Source organism: Chelonia mydas, chromosome 13 (genome assembly GCF_015237465.2).
Source record: "Chelonia mydas isolate rCheMyd1 chromosome 13, rCheMyd1.pri.v2, whole genome shotgun sequence".
Classification (NCBI taxonomy): Eukaryota; Metazoa; Chordata; order Testudines; family Cheloniidae; genus Chelonia; species Chelonia mydas.
In genome coordinates this window covers 29,667,862-29,693,930 of record NC_051253.2, presented here as the reverse complement: position 1 = coordinate 29,693,930, position 26,069 = coordinate 29,667,862, and the positions used below count along the sequence as shown (strand labels likewise).

At 43.4% G+C, this 26,069-nt stretch overlaps 1 protein-coding gene across 6 annotated transcripts in view; it reads left to right on the top strand.

The window, feature by feature from the left end:
• SAMHD1 (SAM and HD domain containing deoxynucleoside triphosphate triphosphohydrolase 1) overlaps positions 1-26,069 on the top strand; it is a 74,578-nt gene that overhangs the window by 26,296 nt on the left and 22,213 nt on the right. For 5 of the 6 annotated variants that reach the window (XM_037915435.2, XM_037915436.2, XM_043526759.1 and 2 more), the window contains 6 exons: positions 1,501-1,601; positions 1,730-1,838; positions 10,642-10,733; positions 12,512-12,627; positions 20,585-20,724; positions 25,404-25,499. In XM_037915435.2, coding sequence (XP_037771363.1) covers positions 1,501-1,601; positions 1,730-1,838; positions 10,642-10,733; positions 12,512-12,627; positions 20,585-20,724; positions 25,404-25,499 — 654 coding nt within the window. The remainder of the gene's footprint in view (positions 1-1,500; positions 1,602-1,729; positions 1,839-10,641; positions 10,734-12,511; positions 12,628-20,584; positions 20,725-25,403; positions 25,500-26,069) is intronic. The other variant, XM_043526758.1, reaches the window with a different exon arrangement.

Here is a 26,069-nt window from a genome sequence, read left to right as displayed (position 1 = left end):
AAAGGAAATGAGGCAGTTTTTGTATACAAGTCAACTTGTTCATGGCAAACAACTTTGTTGAATTGGGTCTTTAATGGGAACTTACATGTGGACAAGGTAGGGGCCTTGATGAGCTTGGAGTTATATCGTGCATAGGGAGCCACAAGGAGGTGATTCAGCAAGAGGCTGACCAACAGGTGAACAAGGCTGGAAGTACTGGAGCAGAGGACGCTTTACCAGAGCAAGGGGCAGAATTGTGTTCAATCTTGAAGGGGTGACCAAATGGAAACTTGATAAAATGGTGATTGGGAAGCCAGTGGAGGGATTCAAAGAAGGGAGTGATGTGATCGAATTAGGCAAGGAAGGAGAGTTTACAATTATTAATCTTCATAACCCAGCGAAACAGCCAAATCTTATCCTGTTATGCAGATGAAGAAACAGAAGTACAGATGTTCAGTGACCTGCCCAAAGTTATACATTCAGTCATTGGCAGAGCTGAAACTAGAAACCCTACCAGCATGCTTCTCTGACCAGACTGTTCCTTTAACGGGAAGCTGCTCTAGTAGGGGAGATTCCAATCACTGCAGCAAATTACAAAGGCTTACGCAAAAACCATACGTAATAAATGGAAAGCCTCTATCTTGACAGCTTAATACAAAATAGAATTCAAAGATTCATCTTTGTTATGACAAACGTTGGTGTTTACAGATAATTATTTGTATTACAGTAATTCTTAGAGGCCATCATCAAAATCAGGATCCCCTTGGTACTAGGCAGTATACAGACACTGTTGCCTGCCCCACAGAGCTTGTGTTCTAAATAGAAAAGACAGGCTGATAAATAGACAGACAACATAAAAGCAAAACATTTGTTAATTGCATTTCCTTTTTTCAGGATCTTTTTATGGAATTTTAAAGTTGCCATGAAGGCTAGTATTTGGTTAACCTCACAAGAAACACTAATACACATGGAACATGCATTTTACAATAACTGACATTCTCTGATTTTTTTCCAGTGCTTGGTAATTGCTGACTTCTTGAGTGCATGGCCCTAGACTGAAAGGTGCAAATTTTCCAAAATTGTCATCCCTGGCATTTGAATAGTACAGAGAGAATCTCTCTCCCCTTCTTCTTATGGTTGGCGGCTTGTGTCAGAGCTTGGAGGAGCCAGCAGGGACACAAACTGTCATCACCATAAACTTCTGTTGAGTGGCTTAAAGCTGCAGATTTTCCTTAATTCTGGTAGAGCTTGCAAATTAAGCACTCTTGTACCCATTTAATCATTTTAGGGGAGTTTGCTGCTTAAACACCAACTCTAGATACTGATGTCACAAGCTTGGTTTCTGAAATTTAGTCTTATTTCTTTTTGTCATATTTTCTTTATTAAATCAGTAGTTTTGATGTATTTATCCATACTGTCATGTGCAAAATCAAAATGTATTCCTGACGTCTATAAACACATTCTGAAATTGCTGCTGACCATGAGTTAACCTATTCTGAATAAGCTGTTCTGGTTTTCCAGTGGCCATACCGTGGTCGATCAGAAGAGAAAAGCTTCCTTTATGAGATAGTGGCTAACAAAAGAAATGGCATCGATGTTGACAAATGGGATTACTTTGCCAGGTACAAATCTTCCTGATGTTAGTTTTATTATAATCCTAACAAAAAAATTGCCCAATGCTGCTGCTTTTACTGTAAGTAAAATTTCATTATTGAATACTTTTAACTCATTCTCTCTGGAATACTTTTAGGGATTGCCATCACTTAGGAATCCAGAATAATTTTGATTATAAGCGCTTCCTTAAATTCGCTCGGGTCTGTGAAGTGAAAAACAAGAAGCATATCTGTACCCGTGACAAGGTAAACTACATGGGGGAGAACAGAGGATGTTAACTTGTGAAGTATTGTACTCTTGTAGCAGCAGATTGAAAAGCATAACCTGTAATGAAAATGAACGTGAGGTCAATTCTGCTCAGCTAATGGAATGCAACCCTGAAGTGGGTTGCATGCAGGAGCCTAGTGGGTTTGCTGGCATACTGGTGGAGAAAGGAAAGCAGCAAAAATCCCTGGGTTGTTGGGAGCCTGAGGAAGCTGGGCAAGGAATTGAAGAAGCAGTTCATTCCCTTCCCTTTCTCTTGTTGCTGCCAACATTTCCCTGAGAGCCTTTTGTAGTAAAGTGAGTGCACAGACCTGGAGCTGAGCACAATGCAGGGACCGGGGGAGGTGCTTCCAACATTAGCACCCCCACCCCTGGGGACACACACAAAGTGATGCCACAGTGTGAATTTTTTGGCTGCTTTGAGTCATGGACCAGAAATGGATAAACTGCTGTCTTAGGTAGGGTGCTTAGCAGGAATGGGAGGAAGTAGTCGCTGCCCCAGGAGATGCTGTCAAAAGTAACACAAGGTGGGAGGGATAGGAGCAGCTCCCGCTGCTACTCTTATCATGGGGGAGAAAGGGCTGGATGTGTAGCAGTACTTTAGAGGTCTGACTAAGAAGCTAGAGCCCTTGGGGTGGTCTGCCCATCGCACACTGCCAGCCAGTCACCCTTATCTCTAGTACCAGGGAAAGCAGTTGGTGAGTTGGCTTTTGGATGGGATTAAAATCATAGCCAGCCAGTCTTGAAGACAGAGGGTAGTTTGGAAGCCATCCACCAGTTCCTACTTTTCTTGTCTCTTTCCCAGCATTGCTACAAGTAGCATAGTTTTGTGAACAAGAGTAGCTGAGAAACAGACATCCCCTTCCCTGCCAAATTATGCCTTGTCTCAGGGGATGGTATTTCTCCTTGACTTTCTAGGTTCAGAGATCCAGCAAGGATTCCAACCTCTCTCAGCAGTTCCTTTCAACTAGTTATTCTCAGGGCCATATGTATTCTACCATGCTTGAGCTGTGTAACTTGCAAAATCTACTTGTGCTACAGAACTTGTTGAATCTAAGATTTCACTTCTAGAAACACAAGTTTTGATTGTTCATGGCTGAGAAGAGAACTAGTAGTTCAAGCCCTTCCCTCCCCAAATTTAGTCATCTCCACCTTTGCCCACATGATGAATTCCTTACCAATGCTAAAAGCCTCAGCCAGTTCCCTAGTGCCAAAACCCAGCACCCACACATTCCTGGGTGCCCAAAGCCCTAGCCATTTGATACCCAGCCGCTTAAGCCTCTGGCTTCCCAGCAATTTCTCCTGTGCAGCTATGCATTTTCAGTACCAAATTCTGCAGAGCTTTGAAAGTGTATTAATTTTCATGTTGAATTCATTGAAAATCTCTATTTTAGCTTTCCTGAAGCTGATATGGAACTTCAGTTTGCCATCTCTAAGTATTGTAGAAACCAGGGAGCCTTGCCACAGAATTCTAGGTCCAGCTTGTCACGGAGTATGTGGGATGTTGGTCATTCTCTGTACCATACGGTTGACCTTGTCTGCTTCTCACCCCATATCTTCCAAAGCAGAAGGTGTCCCTTCATCTCAGCATGGAGGCTGCCCCGTCTAGTTCTTGATGGCCCCTACAGCACAGGCCACCTGTGCAGCTGCCTGGAAACTGGAAGGCTAGAAAGGTACTGCCACAGGACAAGTAGCAAGTAAATTGAACTTGAAAAGAAGGCTTGTCTATGAGTGCTGGTCATATACAGTATTTTGTAAGGTGTTGGCAAATGGGTGAGAGTGAGATGATACTTTTAGATACTGTTGTTCGTGTTTTACAGTGGGGAAGGCAGCTTGAGCTAGTGCATTTGAACATAGGACTGGAAGTGAGGAACTTTACAGTTTATCCGTGCTCCAACTTTGACTCCTTTTGTGACCCTGAACAACTAGTTTACCCTTGCTGCTGTTTTCCAATCTATAAAATAGAGAAAATACCCTCCTCGCATGGGGAGTTCAGAATTAAGTAGTCAGTGCTACAAGGACTGTGCATGCTTTTACACTTAAAGTGCTAAATATTATTTTTATTTTTAAATACTGCAATACACAGCTTACCTCATGGTGATAACACTTGAGAGCTATTTTCCCCTATATCTGGCTGTTCTTAGAAGCCCAGATAGACATGGCAATTGCAGGAGCATACTCCCTTTATATTCAGAAGTTTGAATCCACTCTTTAGATTTATATATACAATATTTTGAAAATCAAACTGCTTTTATTACTGAATGGTGGATTAGCAGCTCATAAATAAAATAATTTTTAGTGATATCCAGGGTCAGAGAAGTTTAGACACCTGCTAGCCAGAGACTGGCATAGGCAGCAGTGCGTGTTTGGCCATAGGGTGTAGAGTCCTAACAGCGCTCAGAGGAAGTAGAATCCTGATGAGAAGCCCCGTCAATACCACCGCCTCTCCCCAGTTACTGGGAGAGGCATGTACTGGGCTTCCTGCCAAGGTGCCACACCTGGAATCTGCTTGTGGAGAGTGGAAAGTATTTTTCGTACAGTCTTAGCTAGTAAATATCAGGTAATTTGTGAGATTGCTCTACTCCCAAGTCAGCTTCTTCCCATCTATAGTAATCATTCCTCTCACCTTTTCTGCTTCTGAAGTCGCACTCGCTGACTTTTGTCCTCCTGATTTTGAGGAATTGAGCCACTGGGCATAATCTTCTGTACAGCCCGCACCTTCCTGAGGTTATCAGACGGGAGATATGCTCGGTGCTAGCTCCTTTGTTGAACAGCCAGTGCTTTCCTTTGATCTAGCATGAAAACAACGTATAGATCAGTACTCCCCAACTTGATGGACAGCCACCTCAGGGCAGCATTAACTAGTCTATTAGTGTATATCTACACTGCAGTTGGGAGTGTGCCTCCAAGCCTGGGTAGACAGACACGTCTTTGCTCTGCTCAAGGTAGCATGCTAAAAAGACCAGTGTGAACATTGCAGCATGGGCCATGGCTTTGGCTGGACACCCAGCTTCGCAGCCAGAGGGTCAGTTGGGCTTGGACTCAGGTGGATAGCCTAAGCCGCCACCTGTGCTGCAATGTCCAAACTATTATTTTTAGGTACACTCCGAGGTGCAGTGTAAACATACCCTAAATGTCGGTATAAAACCTAAGTAAAATGAATAGAGTTGGGGGGCGGGGTGTGTGTTAATGGAGTACAGAGGAGCTGTGTGCTCGCAAAGCTTCATCACTCTGTGTCTCCCTGCAGATGTATAGTGGTGGGTAGATCCCTGAAAGCCGGCTCAGACTTCCCTGTGTGCTTGTATATTGGTTCCTCTTACCGCTGGTTGCATGGGCAGTTTGGATGATACACTACTGCAGACCCAAGCCACAGTCTGCTGGCCAGAGTTTTTCTTCTCTGCTCCTATGGCACTTGGATCAGCCTCAAATGCACAACCCGTGCAGTCTGACCTGAGTAGCATGTTGGCCTCTGAGTGGATTGGGAGGGGAGCAGAAAAATAGAGCCAGAAGAGGAGAGAAAATAAAAGACACGAGGGAAAACAATGTGAAGGAGTATGTTTAGCAGAGCAGGCACAACAGAGCTAGGGCGTGGGACAAGGAGATATGAGGAAAGAGAAAACTAGAGGTTCAGCGGTGGTGGGGCAATAAAATGGGAGTGCCCCCTTGGACCAGCTAGATTAGTGCTGCTTTTCTTTGCTGCCACTTACGTGGAGCAGGCACACCAGGGAAGAGATGACCAGTTGCTTGCACTCACAGTTGATACTGGTGAAATGGGTTGACATTCATTTTAAAGTTGACACTGGCAAGTATGTTTTTTTTCCCCCCCCCAAGTCCTCATGAAGGAGAGAGTGTGCAGTCCTGTTAGGTGCTTAGAGGTATTCTCCTTGTTTGCTCTAGCTGGTTGTCATATCTTTCCATTGAAAACACTGGTGATCGAAGGTGATATGAAGTAAGAGGCACTTCTTTGGTTGGCCAGCTACCAGTAGTACTCCCTGCAAAGTACATCCCCATTGTGTAGTAAGGTTTGAATATTATTAAGTAAAGTCTGGAAAGATGTGTTCTGTGTTTCATGTACCAGATCCACACTCTCTTGACATGTCATGTTTTTATCAGTTATAACTTGTGCTATTTTCAATTTGCTGAATATGTATCACTTCCTTATTTCTTAATTTATTTTTCTAATTTATTTAAAAACAATTACTAAATCTACTGTATGACTTCCAGAGAGATGTGAAAGCACATCTTCCAGACCTTAAACAATGAATTTATATTGTGGCCATAATAGCATGATAGTTTCTGTATAATGACTGAATCCAGACTCCTTTTACTAAATACAGTATGTTGCTGTCTTCTGGTTCTTACTGTGTCCAGAAATTCTCATGCATGTGTATCAGGTATTGAAGGCACTGTGCTTGCCTTTCTGTGTTGTCTTCCAGGTTTTGATTTCATAAATGGGACATGATCGTTATGTACACCAAAAAAAAAAAAAAAAAGTTTAGCTAGTTTGTCTTTTTCAGTGTACAACTGAGCAGTATTTTGTTGAAACAGTTCTGTATGCTTTCTTACCCATCTAGCCAGAGTGATGTGGATTATGCTGGACTTTGCTTATGGGTTTTAGTTATTAAGAAATTGTCCCCATAATACATACAAAGTCTCCTATCAAAAGCTTTTTGTGTTCCTGGATTGCTAGACTTCCCAGTGCTCCTATGTGCCTCATCTCCAGGAACAGTAGATGAAGAGCACCTATTAAGAAAATTAGAGCAGATAAGGATAAGTCTACTGTCGGTAGACAGGATACTGGGCTGGATGGACCTTTGGTCTGACCAAGTATGGCCATTTGTATGCAAGGATGCTCAGTTTTCCTCATCCTGTGCCAGAATGGAAGGTTACAGATACTATTGTGTAATATGGGGTGTCTCAATTTTAAACTGAGCTCACAGCAAACTTCAGGTTTCTGGCTTCTGAACTATATATATATTTGTAAATTCATGTTCTTCTTTGAGTGCTGTCCCTGGGGGTGCTCCACTTTAGGTGTTGATGCACCCTTGTGCTCGTAGCCAGAGATTTCAGGTAGCAGTGTCTGGTTGGGCTGCACATGCGCAGACCCTGTCTCACGTTTCCTTAGGCGGTTAACTGATGCTTGCGGCCAACCCTTCCCTCTTCCTTCTCTGCTGCCGTTGGCTCGAGTTGGAGCATTCAGCAGCACCTCGCAGTTACTCTTAATTCTCTCTTCTTCTGTTTCCTTTTTACCTGTAGTTAGTTGTCTTCATTGAAATACTATCTCCTTTTTCTCTTTCCCTGCCTCAAAACAAATAAATAAATCCTCACAGGACCCTACGTGTCATTTACCCAGCGACTGCAGCAGCTCTACAGCTGTATCTCTCTCCATACAACCGAGAGACTACGCCCCTTCTGGGGCACGCCTGCCCTCCTTGGCTTTAAACGTTGCCCTACCTGCTAGCTGTCAATACCCCTCTCAGACGGCCACAGCGCGTCTGGTGTCTTGGTGAGGGACACATACAACAAAAGTGCCTGCACTGCCACAACTTCAAAGCACGCACAAGAAAGGCAAGAGTTTTACAGCTGAAGCTTTTCATGGAGAAATCTCTCTGGGAGGTCTGAACCCCTCCTGGCCAGAAATTGCCTATGGCCGGGTTGCACAAAGGCCCCTCTTCAAGGGCAAAGAAGCCCAACCAAACTGCCAAGAAGGCAGCAAAGAGACAGGAGACCACAGCCCTGACTTCGGAATCATCTAAGAAAAGGCACTCCGATAGCGGCCAAGCACTCCCAGTACCAGCGGCACCAGCTATATCCACAGCTGACGCACCAGGTCCCTCTGATACCGACGATGCCAAAAAGCATACAGCTCCTAAACACTCGTGCTCTGCCACAAGGGGGAAAGTTAAACCACACATCTCGGCACCTACAACAGGTGCAGTAACGGAAGTTCTTCAAGATGTGTGTCCCTGTGGTTGCTCCACTACCCTCCCTCCTCCCCTCTGCTTCGGAGTTCTATCCTATATGGACTCTGCAGTAGAGAAGGAAGGGTGGGGGGCTGGAGGGGGGTTGGCTGCACAGCATCAGTTAACAGCCTGAGGCAGTGTGAGACAAGGTCTGTGCATGTGCGGCCCAGCTGGGCACTGCTACCTTAAATCTCCAGCTATGAGTGCAGGGGTGCATCCCCTGCGTCAACACCTAAAGTGGAGCACCCATAGGGACACACATCTCAAAGAACCTCTGTTACTGCACAAGGTGAGTAACTTGCTCATGTCAGTGTGGCTCCAGAAGTATAACTTTTAGATGAGCAGTCTGCAAGGTGAGCAGGTAATGGAGCTCTGGTCTCCTGGTTGACCCAGAAACCTTATTTATGTGTATCCTATAATAAAGAGATGAAACACTCTTTCCTTCTGCCTCCAGAACCTCAGAAATCTTTTAGAGGAAGCAGCGGAGCAGAGAGGAATAAGATTCTACAGTGTTGATCCTTTTTGTTGAAAACTTTCTAGAACAGAAACAAAGTTACACCTAATAAAACCATAAAACATTTTAAAAGCACAAAACTTACTTCGCCCGCTTCTCCGGTTACTTATGCATAGGGCCCTACCAAATTCATGGCCATGAAAAATGCGTCACAGACTGTGAAATCTGGTCTTTTGTGTGCTTTTACCCTGTACTATACAGATTTCACGGGGTAGACCAGCATTTCTCAAATTAGGGGTCCTGACCCAAAAGGGAGTTGCGGGGGGGGGTGGGTCACAAGGTTATTTTAGGGGGTTGAAGTATTGCCACTCTTACTTCTGCACTGCCTAGGGTGGTTGGAGACTGGCGGCTGTTGCCTGGGAGCCCAGATCTGAAGGAAGAGCCACCGCCAGCAACAATGCATAAGTAAGGGTGGCAATACCATACCATGCCATCCTTACTCCTGTGCTGCTGGCGGCAGCCGGCCAGCCACTGCCGCTCTCCGACTGTCCAGCTCTGAAGGCACCACAGCTGCCAGCAGCGGTGCAGAAGTAAGAGTAGCAGTACTGCAATCCTCTCCCACAATAACCTTGCAATCCCCTCCCCCCAACCATTCCTTTTTGGTTCAGGGCCTCTATAATTATACCACAGTGAAATTTCAGATTTAAATAGCTGAAATCATGAAATTTCACGATTTTTAAAATCTTATGACCATGAAATTGACCATGAATTTGTTAGGGCCTTACTTATGCAACACAGAACCTGCAAGGCCTAGGCATCTCCTCACAGGAGCGAGTAGAATCTAGTGGGACTTCTGAGAAAACAAGTTTTTTGGAAGCGAGAAGTTGATGTTTAGTGGGGGAAAAGAGTAGCTGGGTTTTGGAATGTTGGAATAAATCCCAGCGAGATGGGTAGTGGGAAGCTGATGCACTTATAGGTATGTGATAACTTGTGCCTCTGCAAGTTACCATATGGCTGTTTCCTCCATGTATGAGGTTTGTGTGTACGTATATTGTATTATAATGTGTGTACCATCAGATATTGCAGTGTGCCTCTGAATACTAGAGTGGTAGCCAAGGAATGCGGAAGTCTGTTCAGAGCTATTAAGTCAGTTTGAATAATAATTTAATTGCCTTTAGTTGAGAGGTGGTTTTCTTTACTGTTTGCATATTTCTAGAAAGGTAGCTGTAAAAAAAAAAAAAAAAATCACAGATGGTATTTCTGATCTTATTGCTAGCAGTAACCATCTGGCTAAAAAGTAAAATCATTTGTAGGTTTAAATGGTGCAGCAGCCAAATGTCCAGGACTGTAACCTATGATTACACTTTATTCTGGATCTAGCATCAGAAAAATGTACTGTCTGCTTTGTAAACATGAAACAGTGTGTTGAAAATATTAAAGACTGTTAAAAGTAGGGCTTAGACATCAAAGGAATAGTCACAGCTTATAATGGACAACTTCCAGAAGGGATATTTCACACTTATTGCATGTACATACTGTCCATTGATTATGGTGCTGATCACTTTGTAAAGCATCAGGCATAAGTCTGTCAAATACAACTTTCAGCGGCAAAGCTCTTTTCTGTTGCATTGTTTAGAATGTAGTATTTGATACCTTCAAAATTATTTTCAAAATGCATCCTCTTTGTTGATCAGTCACCTTACAATCTCTTCATTCACAACTACAGAAGCTAGAGTGGAAAAAGCACAGTAAAAATGGGACACTACCCATATCATTACAAATTGAGGTGTAGAAGCTGCTCGTGACTTCAGAATGGTGAAAATCACCCCTTCTGTTGTACAGTGGAAACTGAACTGTGACAGTTACTGTAAGGGACTGCAGAAGACTCTGTGACGGCCTAGCTAAGGAAGAACGCTTTCTCGTGCAGACGGTTACTATCGGTCAGGTTCGGACATGAGGGACTGGTCGAAACCGGTCCCTCACCGGCCTTGACTGCCTCGTGTGGCCCCTTGCCAATGAAGGAGCACAACCCCTTAGTTAAATATACATGAGCTGTTATTGTTAAGGGTTTATTAATGCCTGCTACCCGCCCCTTCGTTGGACTCTGTCCCAGGCATTGCTCCGGTGCGCTGGGCTCTCCGCCTCCGTGACAGCAACACTTGGAGTCCCCGTTGTGGGTGTGTCACTTACCTTCAATAAAGCCAATAGTTCGCTGCTTTGCCGCGTTTGGGCCTCGCTTTTTCGGAGCACCCCTGCCAGGCCTCCCGGGCCTAGAACAAAACAGTTACTTTATCTGAATCCTCAGTGCAGTATCCAGTCGACTTGAGTCAATGTACAAATAAAAGGTAACTTTATCTTTTGTTGCAGGAGGTTGGAAATCTGTATGACATGTTCCATACACGGAATTGTTTGCACCGCAGAGCTTACCAGCACAAGGTTGGCAACATCATTGAAACAATGTAAGTGTCCATTGTGTATTTTGATTGTTCGTGGTTAAGGCTAGGATTTTCAGCCTGTGGCGGCTGGGAGCTGCAGGGTCCCTGTAGTGGCCAGGAGCTGCTGGGTACCCCAGGGGGCCCCCTGGAGCTCTGACCCACTGGAGGTATTGGGGGTACCCTGCAGCTCCCAGCCGCCATGGGCAGTGGGGGCCCCCGGGAGCTCTGAGCAGCCAAGGGCGACGGGGATGGGGACCTTGGAGCTCTGAATGGGGTCCCCCCGCAGCTGCCAAGCCGCCGTGGGTGGTATGGGGACTCCACAGCTCCCCTTTTTGTCATGGATATTTTTAGTAAAAGTCAGGGACAGGTCAAGGGCTTCCGTGATTATTTTTTTTTTTTTTTTTTTTGCCAATGTCCTGTCCATTACTTTTACTAAAAATATCTGGGACAAAATCTTAGCTTTATTCATGGTGAGTTGCTGAGATGAATGAAGACCTGCTGAGTTGGGATTTCTGTGAAACCAAGCAGGTGTTTGTGCCTCTGTAAAAGGCACAAATTAAGTTTTCTATATGCAGTTTTACAGCACCCTGTGTGTACCCTAATCTCTGAGCATGTCTTGGTCCTTCATCACACTAAGGCAGTTTGGCTATATAGCCTTCTGCCTTTTTGGTTCTAGATTGATTTTTTTTTTTTTTTAATTAGAGACAATCGGAACCCAATAGATTTCCAACTACTAGAAATAGCTTCACTCCTCTGAACTTTACTAGTCTTAAAATATTATGCTAAATCCATTTTAGAATATGTAAATAATCAATAAGGTATAAAGTGGTGTAAAATCCAGCTGATTTCCATTGGGTTACACAAGACTTAATTTTTAAATAAGCGTTTAAAGTTCTGCAATATGGTGGTGATTGTGCTTTTGTTCATACATATAAACCAAAAAAATGAAGAGAATAAGAACTCTCCCCTGCCACACTGAGAACCAGTTGACAGCAGATTGATCAAGCCCAGTAAAAGAGCAGATGTCCTTTTCATACTGTCTTTTTGTCCATAGACACTGGATGTCTTTAAACTGTTAAAATTTAGGAAAACTGTATTTTTAAATAAATTTTTGTCATGTGCAGTGGGCGAATAGCTTACCTGGCAGCTTACCTCAAAAAATGCTTTACAAACATTCATCCAACTTAGTTATTCATTCATGGAGCTATTTAGTCACCACCAAGTGTGTTGTGCTGTGCAGTACTTCTACACTATAATAGTCTGAGCGTCAGTCACTGACTTCCATATTCCTACAGTCAACCAAACAGTAATGTCAAACATGCAGTCAGAAGCACTGCATACTGTCAGATTTCTAGTTCATCAGAAGTATGGGGGTTTTAAGTGAAAGTACGCTATTAACTAGTCAAAAGGTCAGTTATTTACTGTTTGATTGCTTCAGCTTCTGCATTGACACACTCAGTTACAAGCCCGGTTTAGTCAATGGGAGACATGAAATGTTATAGGATAACTCAGTGGTTCTCAAACTTTTGTACTGGTGACCCCTTTCACATAGCAAGCCTCTGAGTGCAACCCCCCCCCCCCTTATAAATTAAAAACATCATTATAAATGCTGGAGGCAAAGCGGGGCTTGGGCTGGAGGCTGACAGCTCTCGACTCCCAGTTTGAGAACCCCTGGTATAACTGACTTCTTCTGGCTTCATGCTGGGAATGCTTATTAGCTAATGGTCCTTTATTTGCAAACATTTTGGCTTTTCATTTTCTCTTTTTAAAACGCTAAATCCATATCCTGTCTGTCAAAATAGGATTACAGATGCCTTCCTAAAAGCAGATCCCTATATTAAAATAGAGGGCACTGGTGGAAAACACTACAAGATTTCTACAGCAATGGAGGATATGGAAGCTTACACTAAGCTAACAGGTAAGCTTTCACTGATGGTGACATGTTCGTGCCAGCTTACATGGGGTATCAGTTTATAAGTAGGCTAGGCAGAATTTGATTTTTTTAAAAATTTGGACAGATAGATATTTATCTATTTAAATTTTCACAGTTCACAACTATGGGGGGTAGAGTGTATCAGACATTTAATGACAGTAGACTCGTAGACTTTAGGGCTGGTAGGGACCATCGTGATCATCTGTCTGTCTGATATCCTGCACATTGGAGGCCACGGAACCTCACCCACCCACTCGTGAAATAGGCCTATAACCTCTGGGTGAGTTACTGAAGTCCTCAGATCTTGATTTAAAGACTTCAAGTTACAGAGAATCCACCATATGCTCTAATTCAGGCCAGCAAGAGATCTGTGCCCTGTGTTGCAAAGGAAGGTGAAAAACCTGCAAAGTTTCTTCCAGCCTGGCCTGAAGAAAAATTCCTTCCTGACTCCAGATATGGTGATCATTTAGGCCTGGAGCATGTGGTCAAGACCCACCCACTGGACACCTGAAGGAGAATTCTTTGTAGCAACTCAGAGGCCTCTCCATCAAGTGTCCCATCTCTGGCCTTTGGAGATATTTGATAGTAGTCACAGATGGGGCGTATGCCATTGCAGGCAGCCTCATCATACCCATCCCCTCCATAAACTTATCAAGCTCAGCCTTGAAGCCAATTAGGTTTTTTCCCCCAATACTCCCCTTGAAAGCTGTTCTAGAACTTCACTCCGCTGGTTGTTAGAAATCTTAGAAAGCGATTAACACAAAACAAATTAACTAGCTTAAAAAAGAAGTCACAACTAATCACAGTTTTAATTGCACTGTTAATAATAAAATACCAATTTAAATTTATTCCAAAAATATTTTTGGATGTTCTATATTTTAAAATATTGATTTCAGTTACAACACAGAATATAAATTGTACAGTGCTCACTTTATATTTTTTTATTACAAGTATTTGCACTGTAAAAATATGAGTATTTTTCACTTCACCTCATTTAAGTACTGTAGTGCTATCTCTTTATCATGAAAGTGTAACTTCACAAATGTAGAATTTGTTTTGTTTTTGAGTGCTATGTTAAAAAATTTAAAAAAAAAAATCTAAAACTTTAGAGCCTACAGATCCATTCAGTCCTACTTCTTATTCAGCCAATCGCTAAGACAGACAAGTTTGTTTACATTTACAGGAGATAATGCTGTCTGCCTCTTAATTACAAAGTCACCTGAAAGTGAGAACAGGCATTTCCATGGGACTGTTGTAACCAGTGTTGCAAGGTATTTATGTGCACTGCCAGATATATTAAATGTTCATATGTCCCTTCATGCTTTGACCACAATTCGAGAGGACATGCTTCCATGCTGAATTTAAATTGGTATTTTATTATTGTTTAACAGTGTGATTAAAATTATGATTGATTGTGACTATTTTTGTAATCTCACAATTAATTGTGATTTTTTTTTAATTGCTTGACAGCCCTAATTTATAGAGTGCAATTGTATCTCCTCTGAGCCTTCATTTTGTTAGGCTAAACAAGCCAAGCTCCTTAAAGTCTGCTCTCATGAGGTAGGTACTCCATTCCTCTCAGGATGGTGGACATAGTAGAGATTCCAGTGGAAGTTGTCCAGGGCAAGTCTTGCAAGCTCCTGCATATTTTACATACCTCCATGCCAGGGCACCTTGTAGTGCCCATCAGGGAGGGCTTTTTGGAGCCAGCCAAGCTGCTTTGGCAAATGCCTGCTTCCTTGGTGCTGACACCAAATGGGCAAATCGGTGTTGCCAGGTGCTCCTAGCAGCCTTTGAGCAATTCTGTACTCTGTGTCTGGCTCACTGATTGGAGCAGCAAGTCCATAAGAGGACAAAGCATCAAGGTCTGCCGAAATCAACAACTTGGGACAATGATCCCAAAACATTAGATTTATTCAGCTGCGAAAATTACTCGTCAACCAAGCTGCAGATGAAGATTGCCAGTTATCAGTCTTCACTGATGAAATGGCTAATTACATTGCGACTCTTATCTCCCAATTTTCTGACATTAATCCCTCTTGACCTCAGAGGAATTAAAATCTTGGTGGCACAGCTTCTGATGTGCACTGATCTTCAAGCATCCCACACAGCACCCAGATCTATGGCCACCTCAGTTGCTGTGAGAAGGGTCCTCTTTGTTCCAATCTGGCATCCCAAAAGAGGTGCAAACAGTAGATGATCTGCTGTGTGGTGGATGCACCTTCTTAACCCAAGGACTGATCATCCTCTAAAAGACTATAGAGTAACCCTCAGGTCTCTGGAATACTTGCTTCAAAAAGGAAGCAAATCAGGCCTCAGCCATACTCCAGGCAACCCTACTTTGCACAGCTCAGACCATCTGCATCAGCTCTTTCAAAGAAGGAAATCATCTGTTTCGTCTGCATTATCTTCCCATCCTGCAGCAAGTTCATCGAGGCAGCAAATTTGTCTCCTTGGTCAAGAGCAGCATACAGCCTCTGCTGGATCTTTCTTTTATGTCCTTACAGTTAAGGAACTATTTGTTTTGTTTTCATGGGATGTGGAACACCTTCATTATGGACCGCTGGGTCCTAGAAATCATAGAGATGAGATATGCCGTCTAATTCCAGATTCTCCCCATCACTCACCCACCTTCCTTATTCCTTTTCAGGGATCCCTCTCAGAGAGTATGCTGCATCAAAAAGTGCAGTCACTTCTAAATCTCTGAGCAGTAAAAGTAGTAGCTGAAGAGTACAAGGGGAAGAGTTTTTATTCCCATTACTTTAAGGAAAAAAGGGGGATGGTGCCCTATTCTGGACTTAAGACAGCTGAACACCTTCATTCAGATTCAAGCTCAGGATGGTTACCCTGGCCTCTATAATTCCTTCTCTTGATCCACAGGACTGGTACACAGATTTTGACTTCCTGGATACTGACTTTCATATAGCAGTCCACCTGACCACAGGAAATACCTAAGGTTCCAGGTGGGCAATTCATGCTACTAGTACAGAATCCTGCTACGTGGTCTATCCATAGTGCCCAGGGTATTTATCAAACGCCCTGTGACAGTGGTAGCTTACCTGATGAATTGAGAAGTCCAGGTTTGCCCCAACTAGACAACTGGCTTACTTGGGGAAAGTCTCTACAAGAGGTGACCAACTCCATAAAGCCGACTCTTTGTCTTTTTGCCTCTTGAGGACACAGTGTCAGCAAGAAGTCAGTGTTAATTTCTGCTCAAAAGGTAGAATTTATAGGTGTAGTTCTGACCTCTATTACAGCAATGGTCTGTTTGCCGTAGGGAAGACTCTAAGCCATAATAAATCTGGTCAACCACCTACAAGTACCTCAGATGTCTGTAAAAACTTCACAGACTTCTGTGGCACGTGGTTTCGTTCATTTACATAACTCAGCATGCCAAACCTCACCTTTGATGCATATAAGGGTGGTTGACAGACACATAAAGATGAAGGGTGCAGGTCCTTCCAGAAGCTCTGTCATTGAACTGGTGGGAGGACCCCCTAAAAGTATGCAAGGGAGCGTCCTTCTCTGCACCATTGCCATAGAAGACTCTGGTAACAGATGCCACCAGGCTGGATGGGCAGCCACCTATGCAATCTTCTGACACCAGGTTTATGATCTCAGGAAGCTTAGTTATATATAAACATCCTCGTGCTAATGGCTGTTCATCAAGCTTGTACAGCATTCCTACCTAACCAGCTCTGAGAGGTTTAACCTTTCTGATCATGACTGATAACATTACAGCTGTGTTTTATATCAGTAGGCAAGGGGGAGCAGGATTCACCCCTCTTTGTCGAGAAGCAAATTACCTTTGGAATTGATGCCTGTGACATGAGATTATTCACATAGTGCTTTTAGCAGGCTGGCAGCATGTTCTGGCAGATCACCTCAGCAGACAGTTTTCAATCAACCATGAATGGTCATTGTAGCATATAATCATTCAGGACACATTCACCAGGTGAGGTCAACCTGCTATAGATTTATATGCAACAGAACAAAAAATGTCACAGGTTCTGCTCCAGAGGAGGCCAGGCTTGGGTATCTCTTGTCGGATGCATCCTGATGCCATGGGCTCTGGATCTAACGTATGCATACCCTTCAATTCCACTAATCCCAAGAGTCATTGAGAAACTGAGACAGGACTCCACCAAGATGACCATGCTGGCGTCTGGCTGAAGCAGTTCTGATTCTCAGACTTAGTGAATCTCTCCGTTCGAGCTCCAGTCCATAAGTGATATTGCAAAGGGAGGGGCAGATCCTCCATCTGGATCAAACTTCCCTGTACCTCACAGCATGGATGCTGGTTGGTTAATAGCAGTAGAGAGGAGCTGCTCATCAGAAGTACAACATATTCTTAACCACAGTAGAGAAGACTCAGTAAGGCATGCTTACTCAGCCAAATGGAAGCTGTAGTAGAAAGAGAGCCTGGAACATGGGGCCTGGTGCAAGACCTGAGGCCTGAACCAAAATCAGCAAGAGTCAGGCCCTGTTACAAAGCAAATGTCCGCTTAAAAGTTTGCTGTCTGGTACATGAACTTTGTAAGAATATGGCTGGCATTGCTAAAACACAGGCATTTCTAAGAAGTACTGTGCATTAGGTATTCACATAAATACATCCCAGAAGGCTAATACAAGCACATCCTGATATAAAGTTTTATGGTATAAACACACTCCCCGAAGATGGTACACACTGACCCCTCCTAAAGATAAGGTCAGGATGACAGGGTAATGAATGGAGATGTTTTGTTTGAACCAACAGGTACAAAGTGTAGGGTGTTAACTAACCACATCGGAAGAGTAATACATAACTTGTTTGTATCAGTGTATAAAAGAGAAATCATAGGAGGGGTGTCTTTGTCTGGCCTAGGGGGCAATGTAAAGTCCCGTTGCTGACTGAGCTGAGTCTTTGCTACTGGGCACTCATGTGTTAGTGTCCCCATACAGTCTGCCAGGCACTAGTATTGTGTCTTGAGGGCAATAAACCTGCCTGAGCTCCTTGATCACCGAACTGAGTCTGTGGTCTTAGAAGTGCTGTTGAGATCTGCTGGGCCACCTATCTGCGCAGGGTTGGTACAGCGTATGGAGAGAGCACACACACGCAGGCCAGCTGACTACAGAAGCTAAGCTTCACTGTTGGACTCATCAACATCAGTTACCTTCATCTCAAGCTCAGATACCTGATATACTGGAATACCTCCTGTCCTTGAGAAATTCAAGGTTGTCTAGAAGTTCCCTTAAGATCCACACAGCAGCCATTTTAGCTTTCCATTCTCTCATGCAGGGTCACTCAACATTCTCACACCCTGCAGTAGCTAGATTCCTGAAGGCACTTATGTGCATATATTCCACTATTCAAGGAGTCTCCCCCTCCTTGGGTGTCAACCTATTGATGGCTCAAAGGATGCAGTAAACCCCCGGCCTATGTTTCCTCTTCCACTTGTCACTAACCTTCCTAGTGGCAGTAACATCAGCTAGAAGGGTGGGAGATTACAAGCACTCATGGTGGGCCCTCCACACACAATATTTCTTAGGGATAGGGGGACCTTAAAGGCTCACCCAACATTTTTACCAAAGGTTGTCTCTGATTGCCATCGGAATCAAGTAATACACCTATCTGTGTTCTTTCCCCAAGCCACATTCCAACAAGGGAAAAGCTAAACTGTATACCTTAAGTAGGATAGGACCCACAATACATCTCGATAGGACTAAGCCATTCATGGCTTCACCTCGGTTAATTGTAGCTTTTGCACGTCAGGCTATATAACCCAGAGATGACTGAATTGGATTTTTACTTGCATTAAATTATGCTATGAAATAGCTTATTTAGACCCACCATTGAGGACTACAGTCCACTCTACCAGGGCTCAAGCAGCTTCTGCAGCTTCTTTGAGAAGTGTTCCGGTAGTGGAATTCTGTGCATACACTTATGCAACACTACTCCATAGAATCATCAAGATCTGATGCTCACTTTGCCACAGCTGTATTATAAATAGACTCCTAGCACCCACATCCTGTGATCTGGGTCACTGCTTGTGAATCAAACAGTAGAATATATATGGACAAGCACTTGAAGAAATGGTTACTACCTTACAGCAACTGTGGTTTTTTGAGATGTATAGTCCATATATTCCACGACCTGCCCTCCTTTTCCTGATACTTTGCTTCCTGTCTGGTAGCACCAGGATTTTCTATTAGCAAAGGAACTGAGGGGATGGTTGGGGTCACCCACCCTTTAGGACTCTCAGGGTACAGGCAGCCCCACACAGACACTGTTACCTGAAAGAATCCAAGCACAAGTCTGTGGGGTGCATGCTCACCAAAGGGGGGGAAATACGTTCTACATATAGACAATGCATATAAAAGAACCAGTATTCCCCTGCTGTTTGGAAAGCATGTCTCAGGTAAAAATGTATCCGGCACTGTTGCACTAGTGTCCAGTTTGAGGGATTAGAAATGGAGTTTGGTTCCCAGCATCCATAGTCTGAGACATTGTATCTGTGTACATAATGAAACTGTTTGATCTAAGTTAGTTGGCATACTTCAGTTCCCCCTAACATGCAGCAGTTTCCATACCTTACTTTAGGAAATAGGCTTGTGTTAGTTCCGTAATTCTGGGGATTGGCATTTTCCGATGCATGTTGAATGGATGAATTGGGATGTGCTATGACCTGGAATGAAAGAGGGTTGTTAACTCTGAAGCTGTTAAACTTTCTGTCCTGGGGTTGGGAGGTCAGCAACCCTCTTCTTTCAATCTGATGCTAATAGTATTGTGAAAAGCCTGTGGCAGCCCACGCTATTCTGGAAGGAACTTTGAAATTGTTAGGTTAGTTCAGTGGTCTCCAAAGTGGGGTGTGACGATCGATTGGGGGGCGCAGCAGGAGGAGCACTGCCAGAGGGGGAAAAAAGTGGGGGGGAGCGGCCCTGAGTCCTCTGGCCCGTGGAGGAGCAAGGGCAGCCGTGTAGCCAGCGGCCAGAAAGAAGCGGCGCTTTCCCCTTCAAAGCCGGCCGGAGAGAAGCGGCGCTTTGAAGGGGAAATCACCGCTTCTCTCCAGCCGCTGGCTGCGCAGCTGACCCCGCGCCTCCTGAATCCTCTGGCCCGTGCTTGCAGGGCTGCATTCCGAAAGGGGCTTTAGAGCTGCAGGCCGGGGCTTTAGAGCTGCAGGCCAGGGCCCCGGGGCCCCCTTAGCCCAGGGCCCTGAAGCCCCTAAAGCCTCTACATTCCGGGTGGCCATGCCTGTGGGGCGGGGGCAGCTCCCAGAATCACAGCTCCCAGAATAGTGGCCATGGGGGCGGTGCTGCGCTGCGCAGAGCCACCTGCACGCCCCATGCAGCAAACAGGAGCTGCCCCAGATAAGTGCTCTGCACCTCCTGCCTGCCCCAGCCCTGAGCCTCCTCTCTCACCCCCACCCTGAGCGCCCGCTGTATCACAAAGTGTTAAACGAAGATTTTCAAAAATAATAAAGCATATTCCATCACATTGCTCTCACTAAAAATATTAATAATAATAATTTTTTTTAGTGAAAGCAAAAAGGTTTTTTGTACCGTTAATAAATAAAATAAAATAAAAAATTGTTTAAAAAATATTGTTTGTTTCATCTTTATCTCATTGTTTTTTAATTTCTATTTTTTCTATTTCTTTGTGTATGTTTTATAATTTACATAATATATTAGTACAGTAGTACATGTATATAATTGTATATACATAAATATACATATATTGGGGGTGCGTGCTCAAAATTTTTTTACTGATGGGGTGCACGATCAAAAAAATTTGGAGACCACTGGGTTAGTGTGCTGGGTAACTCTTTGAAAATGGTGTTTTCTTTTCTTGGCACATGGCACATGGGTTAGGCTTTCTATATAGAGATACGTTCACAGATGCACATCTCTCTGCTGTAACAATAGGTACATGGCTATGTAAATGAAATGTATTTAACTTTGACAGATAACATCTTTCTGGAGATTCTGTACTCTAGTAATAAAGAGCTGACAGAGGCACGAGAAATTTTGCGGAAAATAGAGCTTCGCGATCTATACAAGTATTTAGGAGAGACTCGGACTGAACCAGGAAAAGAAATTACAGAGGTAAACAGCGTTCTCAATCCAATCTCTATTGATAGAGGGCTCCAAATTCTGCTGCCTCTTTTAAATATGCACTTCTGACTATTCTGCTGATTTGTCTCTATTCTGCTCTCATTCCTAAAACTGCCTGGGCCAATGGTAAATGGCCTGTCTTCTTCAAAACTCAGCCAGTAAGCGTGTGAAGGGCTGTTAATGGAGGAAACTGGGGGAAGGGTAAGAGATTTGGATAAAAAAGATCGACTGCTGAGCTGAGGACTGTTTCGGGATATTTTTATTTGAAATAACGTGTTCTGCAAAAATATGTGGAAAAGCATCGCTTCGGCCAAAAAACCAAATGAGAACATTTGAACCCAAGGAAACAGTAAAACCGTTCAGCAGAGTAATGAGACTCTGGTGTAGTTTTGGCTCCAGGTTGTTGTCAGAGTGGCTTTAGTGGTATGGCTGAGTTTACATTCATGTGAGATATAACTTCTGAATTTCTTGACTTGCGGGGGTATAAATTCTCAGCCTTAGTCACTATCTACTTCTCAGGCTCAGCATAGCTGTTTATTTCAAAAACAGTCAATATCAATTCAATATAGTACACTGAAATATTCTAGACTGAGCTGGTAGTGCTGCCAATATTTAAAGTTGCCCAGCATGTCCCATTATAAAACACTCTTTTCATTTGTTTATAACTTTGCCAAACTTAAATTGTTTGGGCTGAAATTTTGCATGCTGGGTGTCTTGCCGCTGTCTTAACTGGTTTAGAAAATTTCAGCAAAAATGATGTGGTTGTTTCAGAGAATAAGAATAGAGGGAAATGTTTTGTCTTTTTTTTTTTTTTTAAACCCTTCAGCTACTTTATTGATAAGCTCTGTTGCACGTGTGCGTTGGTGCAGGGATTTGAAAATTGACAAGGGAGATTCCCTGGAGAAAATCTGCCCAAATTTGGCCAACTTGAAAACCTTTTGAAAAATCTAGACTCTCACATGCTCAGTAGAGACTTGCTTACTTTGACCACAAATTTGTCCAAAGGTTTTGCCTCTTCTGAGCATACTCCAGCCCATGACTGCAGGGGTTGAGCAGGACTGCGCCTGCAATGGCTGCTGCCAGGGGCCTCTGAGCATCAGAACTGAGAGCAGGGAGACTCTCTCCTGTACTCCAGATACTCCTCTTTCTGTCTCCCAAGCAGCATGGAGGAGGAAACAGTCTGACCCAAATGCAGCTGGGGACAAGAGCCAGTCCTGGGGAACAGAGAAGAGTGTAGTTTGGAACAAGGAGCCTGTGGGGATGAGGGGGGAGACTGACTGAAATATTGGGGGTGGGAGAGACTGGGAGCCAGTGGGTTGGGGAGAAGAATGAAGAGGGAGCCTGAGATTAGGAGAGAGGATGGGGACAAGGATAGGTCGGATGGGACAGAGTAGAAGGGGTCATGCTTGGAGCCAGAGGGAATGGACAATAGTTTGACCATTAAAGCACACTCCCACAGAACCTGGATTTGGACCCAAAATTACAGCGGTTCTTCATTTGTCTGCTGTCAGCAAATCTGTGAAACCCACTGGCAAAGTATCTCTCCCCCTAGTGCTGGTCAACATAGAGAATGACAACCTACTACTGCTATCTCAGTTACTCCATTAGCTCAAGTGGCAAAGGTCTGTGTGGTGGATCTAACAGTTCAAAGCCTGCTGATGAAATGTGTGGCTATCAATGTGATGCTACACGATGACATTTCTTTTTACACTTTGTTTTTTTAAAAGCCTTGGAAATGACCCATGCATTACATTAAAAGATTAAGGTTGCAAAGTCAATCAATCATGTAAGAAACGACCCTTTGTGTGTGTGTTATGATATAATCTTTAATTACATGGTCAAATACTATTTTTTCCATGGGATCCCTCCCTCATTCAATGGACGATGCTTACTAAATGAGACATTATTTAACATTTTGTTTTCTCATCCATCAGTGTGTGGTTTCCAGGCCTTATTTATTGCACACTGTCATAAATATAAAGGGAAGAGTAACCACCTTTCTGTATACAGTGCTATAAAATCCCTCCTGGCCAGAGGCAAAATCGTTTCACCTGTAAAGGGTTAAGAAGCTAAGGTAATCTCGCTGGCACCTGACCCAGAATGACCAGTGAGGGGACAAGATACTTTCAAATCTGGAGGGGGGAAAAAAGGTTTTTCTGTCTGTGTGATACCTTTGCCGGGAACAGATCAAGGATGCAAGCCTTCCAACTCCTGTAAAGTTAGTTAGTTAATCTAGCTGGAAAATGCATTAGGTTTTCTTTGTTTTTTGGCTGGTGAAATTTGCTGTGCTGGAGGAAATGTGTATTCCTGTTTTTGTGTCTTTTTGTAACTTAAGGTTTTGCCTAGAGGGATTCTCTGTGTTTTGAATCTGACTGCCTGTAAGATTATCTTTCATTCTGATCTTACAGAGTTGTTCTCTTATCTTTTTTTGTTGTTGTTGTTGTTCTTCTAATAAAGTTCTGATTTTTAAGAATCTAATTGGGTTTTTTGGGTCTTAAAAATCCAAGGGGTTTGTGTTTATCTTGTTTATTCTCAAGCCTTTGCCAGGAAAGGGGGTGTAAGGGCTTGTGGGGATATTTTGGGGAAATAGGAACTACAAGTGGTCCTTCTCCCTGGATCTTTGTTAAAGCACTTGGTGGTGGCAGCGTTTTACCTAATCCAAGGGCAAAGACTTTGTGCCTTGGGGAAGTTTTAACCTAAGCTGGTAGAAATAAGCTTAGGGGGTCTTTCATGTGGGTCCCCACATCTGTATCCTAGAGTTCAGAGTGGGGAAGGAACCTTGACACACACAATTCAAACCTTGCCATGAAGACAGAATTACTAATTTCCACCCCTCAGCTGCTTGTCCCAGTTTTCTTGCCCAGCCAGTCCCAGTCTCCTTGTCTGCCCCTGCAACTTTACCAGCTCCCAGTACCAGTATACCCCCTCCATTGCCATGCCCAGGTCAGTGCTTTGTCTTTTCTGCGTTCCAATCAGGCAGTTTCTACCTCCTCACTGCCTGGGTGCCCGCAGTGGAAGTATTGAGAGCACAGGAGAGAGAATCTCAGCTCTTAGTTCTGATGCCTGGCCCCACAACAGTCCCCTGCAACTGGCAGTAGCAACTGCAAACAAGTCTTGCTTAGCCTCTGCAACCCTGAGCTGGAGCATGCTCACTACAGACAGAATCTTCATATAATTTAGGTGCCAAACTCTAACTAGTCTATACTAAGCACATGCAAAGAGATTTTTTTCAGAGGTTTATAACTTGGTCAAATTGTGGTCAGTTTTTCACAGGAACAGCAAAAGGCCTATCCTTGACACCAGAGTGCTCCTTCCACCCCCAACACACACACACACCCCAATTTCACACTCTTCCTCCAAAGGCTGGAGGTGCAAGAGCTTCTCAACAAAATGATTATACAATTTTTAACTGGGCATGGGGAGGGCATAGGGGGAATGACATTTTTCCCTAGTCTCATTCTCAGTAACAGCTGAACCCTTTTTGCTGAAACCTTCCAAACAAATTCAGTCTGAGGCAGACACCTGGCAGGGAGAATTTCAGCCCAAATGGTTAGTTTGCCAAAGTTTTATAAACTCCTGAAAACAATGTCTTATAATGGGATGTATTGGGCAGTCTTAATCATAGGCATTCCTATCAACTCCACTTATTAATGGTTCATAAGTCAGAATTTATCTGGTTGGAAAGAAATTCAAATTCCAAACCATTGTCTTTTACTTTTAAAGGATGGCTTTCATCCTTGAGACACTTGTTTAGATGCATCTGAAGAAGTGGCTTTTTATCCACGAAAGCTTATGCCCAAATAAATCTGTCAGTCTTTAAGGTGCCACCGGACTCCTCGTTGTTTTTGTGGATACAGACTAACATGGCTACCCCTCTGATACTTGTTTAAAAAGTGTTATAGGTAGCTACCTCTAACAGTTCTGGTATTAAATTAAGTTTGTTTGGGGAGTAAGAGCTCTCTCTTCAACAGCCCTTTCCTTCATTGTGTGATGACACCCTGATAGCAGCAGAAACAGGCAGATTCCCAGCAGTTATGGAATACATACTTGTAGCCATTGTCAATATTGCAAACAGACTCTGTAAGAAATATTGAGTGTGTCTGTTTTCCTGTTTAGAATGAGGAGTTGAGGAAGTTGACCTGTTTAATAGGAACATAGATAATGTGCTTAAAGGCACATGTTCAGGGCACTGTAGTCCCCTCGAGGTCAACTTCTTTCTGTTTGAGGGCTAGTAGATTGCCCTAGGCACTAAAGATTTTTGTGACTCTCTAAGGGACCATCTAAAATCACCAACATAATAGATTGTATCTCTGGCTAAAAGTCACACAGTTATCATGAAAAACGTACATACTTCAAAGTTAGTCTTTCATGCAGGTTTTATTCCCTCTGCTGAGGCACTTTCTGTATAGCTTCACCTGGTCATGTGACCAATCTTCAGCTGTAGTCATGGTCTATTAATGCAGGTGAAAATCTTCACTTGAACTTTTCTTTTGAAAAGTGAATTATTTACATTAAAAATGCTGGTATTTTAATAATAAAGTAATCTAGCCTTATCTCAACCAGCCTTGTTGTTGCATGGCAGCGTTCTCTCCAGATATGTATGGGTTCAATTGCACAGATCTGGAACTGGTAGTGCTTGAATAGAATTAAAAGTGTTCTCTCTTTCTCAGGAGCAGTATGATAGGCTGCCAGCTGACATTGTTGCTTCCAGACCAAAGAATGTACCTCAGGATATTGAATTGAATGCTGAAGACTTTATAGTTGATGTAAGTGTGTCCTTTCAGAGCAAACTTAGTGTAAAACATACTCTGTCTTCATTTCTGTATCACAAAGGGCCAAGTGTACCATGTAAAAGTTTGCAAATAAAGCTGAGTATACTTTATATTCAAAATAAGAAAGCAGTTTGTCCCATTCACACTAATTACACAATTCAGGGACAATATAAGGCATAAGGTAACCCTCGGTGCATTCCCATCCCTGTGTGGAGTATGCAGTTGGTATCTGGTGCCTAGCAGCTTCCCTGTATGTATTACTCCTGAAGCTTATAGATCAAGGGTTCTCAAACTTTTTCGTAATGTGGATCTTGTGGACACCTCTCTTCCCAGGGATTGCATAGCCCATTTTCTTCTCCAATTTGTTGTCATGTAATATCCCTGTGGCAATGGAAAAGCAATGTTAGGAAAGCACTTAGTTACTTTTTTAGCTGTTCCATTGCTGGCTCTGCTCCCTGAAAGCACTTCCTATTTCCTCTTCTGTAACATTTGCCACTAGTGTTTGTAAAGAAGAGCCTTGAATGCTTGTAGAAGCAATGAGTGGTGGTCCCAGCACCATGTGCC